Consider the following 10994-nt stretch of genomic DNA (forward strand, 5'->3'; position numbering starts at 1 on the left):
AGGTTTACCAATATACAGTAGTACCGGTAGGAGGGGTCCATGTCTCAATTAAGCATTTATTGCTTCCTTCCCTACACAACACATATGGCTGACTTCTGTACACTAATAAGTGGCTGAGATGTAATTAGGCATTTAATGCTCACCTATGCCCCACAACACAAATGGCTGAAATTTAATTAGGTCTTTGCCTCAATTAGGCATTTAATGCTTCCTTAGCCACACAAATGGCTGAGGTTTACATCTATACACCACTACCGTCGGGAGAAGTCCATGTCTTGATTAGACATTTAACGTTCTAGAATTGGGATCCTGAATTTATGTGTGAGGATCGGATTGGCTCTATTAGGTGATTTGGTTCACTATTGATATAGGTCTATCCAGTATCTTAGAATGGTATTTTTTTTTTTTTTTTTTGTGAGAATCTTAGATTGGTACTAACTACTAAGAACTGACCAAGAGTAAAATTGTCAAAAATAAATTTGATTTTTTAGGAAAACCAATAGCAAAAGTGCCTGATCCAAGCAAATTAGTATGTAGTATCAATCTGGTTTTCGGGATAACTATAGAAAAATGGTGTTAGAATATTGATGAAGCACACTTATTTTTTACTGTTGAGTTTTTAAGAGATCTTCAAACTATGAACTCTTAGGAATCCTTAACAAAATATGTTAGTTTTCTTACACATTTTTTAACGATAACTGCCTAGCACAGTTGGTGAGTTATGTGTAAAAAACCCATGCTCACTAGGAGGTGTCAAGTTTGAACCTCCTAGCTATTACCTACTTCCTTCCCTACCTATCAAAAAAAAAAAAAAATGTTAGCAAAATAGATGGGCTGAGTCATGTTACTTGACATTCTCCTCAAGACCGTAGATGTCCCCAATCGTACAATCGGGTGAATTACATATTGGCCTCCAAGATGAAACAGCCCAATGGCACCCCTAGTAGTTGTGCACTCAACTGCTAGACCCCTTCGAGTACTCCAACGTTATGCTCAAACTAAAGATAAAAAACTCAAAATATATTTAAGTAGTGACACTCTAATAAGAGTAAAACAAGATCTCAATCCTCACAACATGCTTTAAATTGAGTGAACTTTTATTTCTTTTTTATTTGACTGGTTTCTAAAATTTTTCATGTGACTAATCCATATCTTGACTTTATCTATCCAATGATCAAAATTGCCACATTATCTTGCCATCTGGTTCCAATAATAGAAATGGAATTTCCCTAATTAAAATAGGTTCAATTAGAAAGTTAGCGAACAAAGATTTCTTTGTTCTTGGTTTGGTTGTGCATACAATGGAGAAAGTTAAAGAGTTATTGTCCTGTAAAAAACGAATCCTCTTGCAACAAAAGTCTCCTACGCTCCTCTTTGACCTATGTAACTTGGATGAACAATAATCCCACATTGATTTTGGGCAAGGCCTTTTAACTAATTCCATTTCTTTCCCCACATCATCAACATAAGTATAAATGTCACCAATAATATTTCCTCAACCTGAAATCATCGAAAATTGCTACGTTTTCACCGCTGCTACTCCATACCCTCCTCAATACCCTAACCATAACACACCTCAGTATTACTGGTACTTGGGCTATTACCCACCTCCATTGCTGTTGGGAACAATGGCCTCACAAAGTTGAGGTGGTGCAGCCATCCGATGCTCACTACTACTCACTGCCTATCTGTGGAGGATTTTTATGTGAGCAGCAATGCCAGTTCTAGGTTTCTATTTGGATTTTGGGGATGTTTAGGTTGAAAGATGAACAAAAGGGTAAAATAGTCTTTTGATTTGAAATGTTCTGATTTCGAGGTAAAATGATCTTTTATATTTCAAAACTAACACCATCAACCTTGGGAGATGTTCGTGTAATTCTTGAAAACATAGGTGTAAACATTTAATTAGACCTTAGTCCAAGGGAGGGGAGTTATTTTCTTTAAAAGATATGTAGACTTAACCATAAACACATAAATGTTGCCCTTATGTGTTTCCATGAATAATGTACTCTAAAAAGAAAAAGCAACCCAATGCACAAGGCTCCCTGGCTCCCTCTACTACAAGGTCTGAACGGGGCAAATGGACGTAACCTTATCCCCTACTTTGCAGGCGAGGCTGTTTCTAAGTTTTGAACTTGTGATCAATGTGTTACAATAGTACAACTAAACCGTTATGCATGGCCCATGCTCGCCCACTAAATCTCTATACCACATCAAATAAAGTAAGGGTCTAACTTATAAGGAGCCTCACACTCATCATCTCGCACAAAAAGGTTCCAAATTATGAAATGGCATTGAAATACCAACAGCCGTAGCATTTACTAAGGTCCTAAGTGATAGCACCATCTTATCCTTGAAATTTACCGAGCAGAGGTTTCTTTGTTCTTGGTGTGATTGTACGTACCATGGAGAAATTTGGAGTTATTGTCATGTGAAAAATGTATCTTCTTGCAGCAGAAGTCTCCTACGCTCCTCTTTGAACCTCCCTAAGTTACCTCTCTATAACTTAGATAAGCAGTAACCTACGTTGATCTTGCAAGGCCTTTTATCCCGTTCCATTCCACCCCTCCCCCACCCCAAAAAAAAAAAAAAAAAAAAAAAACCATTATTATCAACTTTATTTTGTTTGAATTCTTTAGAAAATTTAAATTTGTTCCCTTATATCTGGTAGCTTTGGATCCCTGCTAGTTATTCTTTTTTTTTTTTTTTTTTCATACGAATGACCTTTTAACGAAAATAACGATAGAGTCAAACTTAGGCGGCAGACATTTAGCTTGTGACTTCTCCTGATTATCTGGGACGCTTAACTTAGACTGAGAAACAGAATTTTATAGGTTGCATATTGTTTTTTGTTTATTGAATTGGTGTGTTCGTTGATGGCAATGCTAAAGGTGGACCACTGTCCAATGTATTGAATTTACTCTTCAATCTACAGATGACAATGCTGAAGGGAGGGATAAAGGGAACTTCTGTTAATTTTTAAGTCTAGATATGTCTGGACTCTAATCCTGTATATCATTTTTTAAGTTTCTATAATATATTTTGTTGACTTTTCGAAAAAAAAGAAAAAAGAATCTCAGGTCATTTTGTCGGCTCGATTAGAAAAATTATTATATCAAGTTGAGACACTCAATTTGATAGACTATTGTTTCAAGTTGAGTTTTTGGGTCTTAATAAGTTATTGGTTTGTATTAGCAATTAAGCCAATAAGTTGCTCACATTGGCCATACATATATGCTCCATGTCATTTTTTTGGGTCTTTTTGTTTTTTGGTATGTTTCTTCCTCCAATTTTCTTGTATCGACCCTTCATTGCATTTGTTAACAGCCCCACCTCCCCCCCCCCCAAAAAAAAAATAAATAAATTGACCCCTTATAGAATCACTGCTTTTTTTGTTTTTGTTTCTTTCCTCCTGGGCCTTGGTTTTGTCTAGCCAATAGAATCAATCACTTATGTGCACATAGAATAGTAGAATGAGGAAATTTTAAAACTATAAGGCAACCCAAATATAATATTTCTTAATATACAATAATTATGATAACACACCACCGATACAATATATCACATACACCATTATTACATTAGAATCTACTATTATCCGTAATACATATCATACAAATTCTTTTTCCTCTCAACAAACAGGTCCAAAAGGAAACAAACCCAAACTCTTATATGTGATAGTGTAGATCTAAACATAAGAAGAAACATCGGCATGAAGTGATTCAGACCTCTTTAACGCCAGATAACCAGTCAATGTTGTCAAAGGTTCTATCAATTTTGCAGATGAAAAGATAGAACCTCCAGGACATGTGACACCGCGGAACAAGGTAACTGAACTTATGTGGGACATTAATTAAAAGCAGGAAATATACCATATAAAAAAGAAAGAAGGATCCAATGACCAAAACGAGGACAGCAAGCCACTGGAGTTTAAGTATGACAGAGTACAAACCTGCTGCAAATGCCACAGCGGTCATGATGAGAGCTAAACCCAACAATGGTGAGCTAAATTTAGCAGCAAGAATGAAGACGTGAATGTCAGCCAACTGTGCACAGATATTGTTCACCACAATCACGATAGACAGATAAAAAGCCATGGTATTGCAGATCACGAAAAGATCAAATAAAGGCTTCCTGAACAAGGTAGCCATGCCTTTGTATGGGCCATCACTGTTGAAACCTCCAGGGGCAGTGAAACCCGCGGTGAAGGTAACTGTGAAGATCAGAGTTGCTACAAGCACTAGAGTATCGAACCTCCCTTTATAATTCTTTATATTTTGAATATCTTTTGATGTATTGTCCTCAATAATTGGAGACGGTCGAACAGATCCTCGATTATCTTCTGTTGAAGTTTTGTCCTCAATAATTGGAGAAGGTTGACCAGATGGTGCATTAATAATTCTTAAGGCTGTTCGGCAAAGAAACTGTATATATATTGAAAATAATAAAAAAAAAAAAATTATTTGCTAACTAGGATTAAGAAGAACGTACAATTAATGAGATATGACTAAAAGGGTTGCAACATTTTTATAGAATTTTTCTTTCGTTTTTATAGGTTTCTTTCCCAATGAGCTCCCAAGTATAAAGTATCTTTTTGATCCAAAATGCCAAAGAAATTAACATGTTTGGAAATGGTTTACAAAAGAGAAAGAATGTATGGGAGTCCGGATCAGGTTTTTGTACGAAAATCATTCTTGTTCGGTGTATGATCCACACTTGGAATCTATTCAATCTCTCCCTTCTTACAACAGGTTGAGAAATTGAGTGGATTTAAAGTGTGGATCAGGCATTGTACGAGAATGGTTTTCATAATAATATGGATTGTATTTACTTTTGTTTAGGATTGGGCCCGATAACCATGGGCATAATATTTAAATGTAAGTTCAAATGCCCATGGAACCAAATATGACAGACAAAACCAAATTGGCTAGAATCGGGAGAAAAGAATATATTTTCAGCATACCTTTGGCATTGAGATTGTTCCACACATTTGTTTCTCTGCAATGTCTCGGGCTGTCAAGCGTTCATCGTTCTCGATAGTCATATCTATTTTCTTCCTGTCCCACAAGAGAATATTCACAACGTTCGGATGTGAGTGCAGGACGGCCAAATGTAGTGGCGTGTTTCCTTTAATATCCTTGGCATTTAAAAGCTTGTCATGAAACAGATTAGATTTCGGATGAAGCATGTAACTAACTAACTTCTCACTCCCACTCTTAGCAGCAAGATGAATGACATTCTGATCTTCGTTGTTTAGTGTCTTTATTGCCCCTGGCAAATAATCTACAATAGCTTTAATTATGTCAAGATTGTCCCTTTTGGCTGCTATGTGTATGGGATAGAGGCCTTGGTTGTCCTTTTGGTGAGCAATATGGTTGTCCTTTTGGTGAGCAATAGAAGTATCTTTGATCTCTTCTACTAGTATGAAACGAGCTTCTTCAGAATGGCCAAGTGACGATGCATAATAAAGAGGAGTTCTTCCATCTTTGTCTTTTGTACGAATCAGCTCCTTCTTTTTTTTCAGTAGAATGTCGATGCATGCTAGCAAAATTTGTGAGGAGAAATCAAACCGAAAAGAAAAAAAAAAAAGGGTTCAAATCTATTAGTTTCTTGATAAGTAATTACTCATAAGACGGAGGAATTGTTAAAGATGTACAATGTGATAAAGTTGATTTATTTTAAACCATATGCAGTTGTAAAGTTCAAATGTTTTTCCTTTTGTGCTATTTGCCATCCCTAATATATGTATCATTCTCTATCAGAACTCCATAGTAGAGAGTGTTTGGGTGAGAGAAGGACTAGGATGGATGAGCTCCTAGGAAGTCCTCATGTTGCACCCCCCTTTAAAAAGAGGAATAACAGGCGGTATGAAAGTCGACAGAGTGTAAGGGGGATGGATGGGATTGGAGAGAGAGAGAGAGAGAGAGAGAGAGAGAGAGAGAGGTTATCCCTCCCCCCTATTCTCCTTCATTTCCTTAGTGTGCCTGCGGAATGTTTCCTATTTTCATTTTCCTGTTATTTCTTCTCACATGTCTGCCTTGCAGCTTGATGTCTCCAATCCTGACTAGTGACTATGGGGGATGGGGAAAGCATGATTTTTTTGGAGTCTCCATCTAAGGATTCAGGGCTAGAACCCTGTTGTGGAGCCTAATTCCGGTTATGGGATTGAGCTTAGATTGGGGGTTTGATTCCAATTGAGGGATTGAACCCCCTGAGTTTGACTTCATATGGTCTGCTTATCAAGGATACAGGTCCGTGTCAAGTTACAAGAGTGGGAAGGTGTTAGGCACCCACCACGCCGGATAAACTGGTATTTCTACTAGCTACTTACATTACAAATATTCTCCCTCGAGAATTTTAATAACCTAAGCCAACATGAAAGCTTTATCACATGAGATAATGTAACATATATACTATTGCATGAAATAGTTACAAAAACTACTAAGACATCACATGGAATAATACATAATCTATATTGAAATCACATAAAATGATAGAAAATGCAACTAAATTATTTACACATATGTGCAATGCTTCATGAAATGATGATTATAATTGTTATCTTATGTGAGGAACACATATGACGACACATGGAATGTTGAAGTAGGCTAACACGTGTCTCATCTTCCGTCATTACAAGGATAAATAAGGGTATATTTAGAAACAATAAGGACATGTATTAGATGTTGACTTGTACGATCAGGTGATCGGACGAGCAGCTGATTCGTTTTTCCTCTGGGTTTCCGTGGCTTTGTGTAACTTCTTGTTTGGGTTTGTGACCTTTTAAGGCCGTAAATTCTGTTTTCTCCTCCCTTTTTTTTTTTTTCTGACAATAAAATTGATACCTATCCAAGAAAAAATATATGTTCGATACCTCCTTAGGAACCCAAAGCAAGCACAGCCGACTAATAATAAAACCTTTCTAACTCTGCGTCAATAATTATGCACCTTGCCATAACTATTGGCTAGGATTTGACATTAACCTTCAAATGGATCAGAATTGGCCTTAATTTGCCATAAATCCTGAGGCCCTATTCCACTATTCCTTATCCTCCATAGTCTGCAGTCCCACCATTATCTTGTGAAAGGGATAGGTACCCTAACTAATCCACTGAATGTACACGTGGGCCATATTGTAACGGTTTGGCACTATTGAATTGAGAGCCAGTTCGAGTGTTGGTCAAGGGATCAACTCTCATGAAGTGCTCCATAGGTGCTTGGCATATGCATCACTAGTTGTAATTGCTTTTTAAGAAGTGTGGCCTCTGTCAATCCCTTTTGATCCTTTTGATCCTTTTGATCCTTTTTCAGGGTCTTCTTCTTGCCTCATCGTAGCCTTATAACCCCTAATGGGGACCTTGTACCAAAGTTTCAAAAAAAATAATAATAATAATAATTCACCGCACAGGGATGTAAATATAACTAAATACAAAGTTGGTCTACTAGACTGCATTCATCTTATCTTATGTATGAAATGCAGGGCCTAGACCAAACTGGATACTTTCGATGACTACCCGCATCTCTGTCCTTTTCCCTGGTCGTATATAAAACATTGTAAAGTAAAATATTTAAGAGGGCAATAGCATAATAGAAAATACAGTAGCACTTTAGATGATACCGGAAAAGACAAGTGAAATATTTGCTTTGATCTTATCAAAAGAAAAAAAAAAAAAATTCTTTGCTATATTTTACTATAAAAGATGAGGAATTTAGTTGAAAATGTTTATTACTATATTAGTATGTGTGAATTTCAAATTAGTTAAAGAATTGTTGTTCTATTAATTTGGAAATGTTTCCAATTTAGTTTTTAACATATATAGAGAACGCTACTCAATAGCATATGCCTACAACAAAATACATGAAGATGCTCGCATGCATACTCTTATTGGCCACAGGTGTTGGTGTGTACATGTGCTATCAGGCTGCGTTCTCTTACACACACACATACACACATATATATATATATATATATACTAGTAAGAGTGCACGTGGGAGAGAGACAGATTTAGTGGGAGAGGGTAGGTTATACCTTCAAAAGATCAAAAGAACATTGAGTACAGGTGAAGTAAAAAAAGAGCAAAGATAAACTAAAAAAATTTCTCAGAAACTCTTCGTTATCTCTCTCTCTCTCTCTCTCTCTCTCCTTTTTTCTTTTGAAACTCTGTCACGTTCCCTTCTTAAACTAACCTTAGATCGAAGGAGAGAGTTTGCGAGAGAGAAGGAAAGAGAAAATAATAATGGTACCAATAATTTAGAAAATATAAAATAAAAGAAAAGGAAAGAAGGATAAAAAGAAGAAATAATGTAGTTAAAGTGAAAGGATTTGTCACTCTGTGTTTTTATATGTCAGTATAGTATGAGGGAAAAGACTAGGTATGCCGCCGATATACCTAAATCTGTCTCTCTCTCTCTCTTCTTCTCCTTGAAAAAGCCCCCTTTGCCCCTCGCTCCAGCAAAGCTGGCTGCACACTTAACCTCCTCCCATATATGTGTGTGTGTGTGTATGTGTCTTTTAATTTCTTCCTATATACATCACACGGAGAGGGTGAAGAGGGCGAAATAGAGTTGAGAGAGGCATTCTAGGAGACTGAAAAAGACTAGTTTAGAACTTTGGCAACGCGGAAGGAGGGAGAGAGATGGCAACTACTTACATTTATGCTTCTTACCAATGGCAGCGTGCAAAGGTGTCCTGCCGTCTGGGCCATCGTAGATACTTAGATCTTCCCTCCTATTGAAATTTGGGTCTTCCAATGCAACTTCCAACATTTTTTCTAGCACATCCTCCAACCCACAGTCGGCAGCCAAATAAAGGGGTGATTCCTTGTTCTTATTCTTAATGAAGATCACCTCTTTGTCCAAATTCATCAACACCTCAATCACCTTAAGGTGATGACCAAGAACAGCTTCATGCAAGGCTGTGTTACCATCCCTGTTCTGTACCTTTGCTGTTGGATATCGCACAGGAGTAGACAGTTTCTGTTCTGTTGCCATAGCGCAGCGCAGCAGATACTCAACCACTTCAGCATTACCATACCGTGCCGCAATGTGGAGTGCAGTGTCTCCTCTATAGTTCTTGCTTCTAATCATAATTGTTGGTAGGCATTCATGGATTACCTTCACAACTTCGAGTTTTTCAAAGTATGCCGCGATGTGAAGGAGAGTATCCTGGTTTTCATCAACCCGATGTATTCCCAATGGGGATAGGTATCGCAATTGAAGTCGGGTGAGATCATCCCCTAATCCTTCCAATAATCGCGAGATCATATCTGAGTCACCTTTTGTTACAGCCTCAAACACATTCTTATACAGAACAGAATTCATGGCTTCTCTGTATTATGTAAAGAGCTGTGTTATTGTAAGCTATTTATAAAGGGAGAGACAGAGAACACAAAGGATTTCATCACTACTACCGTTTGTGATTACTATTAATTAAGAGCGGATCAGGTTCTCATCCTGTGTGTAGATCCTGATCCACACACATAGAATACATAATAGGATAAGCCCTATGGTGAAATACCATGTGTGGCATATAGATCGTACAATAATGACTCTTGCACGTGAACCTGATCCACACACTTATTAATTTCTATTTTCGAAAAAAAAGCCTTTTAGTCAGATATTATGTAATTATCCTCATGACTTACGAGCAGATCGTTCATCAGAAGAATAAATTTAATTGACTGATAGTTTATCACCGCCGATTATTCAAAATAATATGTGTCTATTTTTTTTTTTTTGGTAAGCATTACAAGTAATAATATTTTGAAAAAAAAAAAAAGGTAATAATCACTTGAGATTAAATTCTTGATTTTATGCGAAGATATATCATACGTAACATAGTCTATCACATTCGATTAGAGGGTCTAAAGCAAACGTAAACATTAACCAAGGTAATTAACTAGAAGTCAACGTGAAGGAACGATTTATTTATTTATTTATTATTATTATTATTATTATTATTATTATTATTTTGCTACATTACTAAAACAGGGACCCTTTTTATGTGTGTGTGCGCGCGCGTGTGGCTAGTAGGGTTGTTTTAGAATTCATCATGGGCTGCAGGTTTGATGAAGTATAAGTAAGGGTTTTGCCTTTTAATAAAAGTGAGAGTATGAACATTGATCAAAAGGGATTATTATCCATATAGGATAACATTGTTAATGAAAACAAGAAAATAATGAAAATTATTCAAATTATTGTTTGGACCAGCCAACTAGCTTTCTTACATGATTTACATGCCAAACTAAGTTGGAATTATTGTTCTGCCACAGAGAATTTGTGATAACTATTCTGTCCTCCCTTCCCTTCTTTCTATGTTTTGAGTTTACTTTTCTATTGCTTTTTATCTGCATGGATGCGCCATTTGGCCATGGGACGCCTTTGTTGGATCTTGATTAATATTTAATTATCAGTTAGAGCCTGGTTACCCTTTCTAATACATATGTAATATGTTGTTACCAAGGAAGTAATTTATTTATTTTTTCTTAAATCCTTGTTCCTCATAAATTCTTGTAATTAGTAAACGTAAATATTTCCAGCTGCCATAATTTTTATTTTTTTATTTTTTCTATGAAGCAGTAAATGAAAAAAATATATTATAATAAAGGGACATAAAAAAAAAGCATATCTAGACAATCACAACAATTATAAAGAAATAGAAATAGAAAGAACTTTAAACTCCGCCATCGGCATTGCCATCAGCAGAGACATGAAACACATATATCAATGTCCTGAAACCCCATCTACGTCATTCCCATCAGTAGAAGACTTAGAACAAAGAATCAAAGAAAGACAAAATTTTAATCAATTGGCTAAAAATATAAATCTTGATCTTTCTTGTACATCCCAAAAGATCTCATCATTAACAACATCTGGATGTATCACCCAAGAGATGGAAGATCGAGATAATGCTCCCCTTTTTGCAATTACATATGCAATAATATTTCCTTCTCTCAGAATGAAATAATTTTTCATGTGACAGATGAAAGAGGAAA

At 36.3% G+C, this 10994-nt stretch overlaps 1 protein-coding gene across 1 annotated transcript; it reads right to left on the minus strand.

Annotated features, from left to right (window-relative positions):
- Positions 1-3552: 3552 nt before the first annotated feature.
- On the minus strand, positions 3553-9401 carry LOC122075743 (protein ACCELERATED CELL DEATH 6-like). The gene is made up of 3 exons (XM_042640893.1): positions 8652-9401; positions 4964-5541; positions 3553-4424 (listed from the first exon to the last, which is right to left on the minus strand). The coding sequence occupies exons 1-3, from the start codon at positions 9319-9321 to the stop codon at positions 3723-3725; spliced, it is 1950 nt and encodes a 649-aa protein (XP_042496827.1). The 5' UTR covers positions 9322-9401; the 3' UTR covers positions 3553-3722.
- Positions 9402-10994: the final 1593 nt, after the last annotated feature.

The sequence above is a fragment of the Macadamia integrifolia genome, chromosome 1 (genome assembly GCF_013358625.1).
Source record: "Macadamia integrifolia cultivar HAES 741 chromosome 1, SCU_Mint_v3, whole genome shotgun sequence".
In the NCBI taxonomy this organism is placed as follows: Eukaryota; Viridiplantae; Streptophyta; class Magnoliopsida; order Proteales; family Proteaceae; genus Macadamia; species Macadamia integrifolia.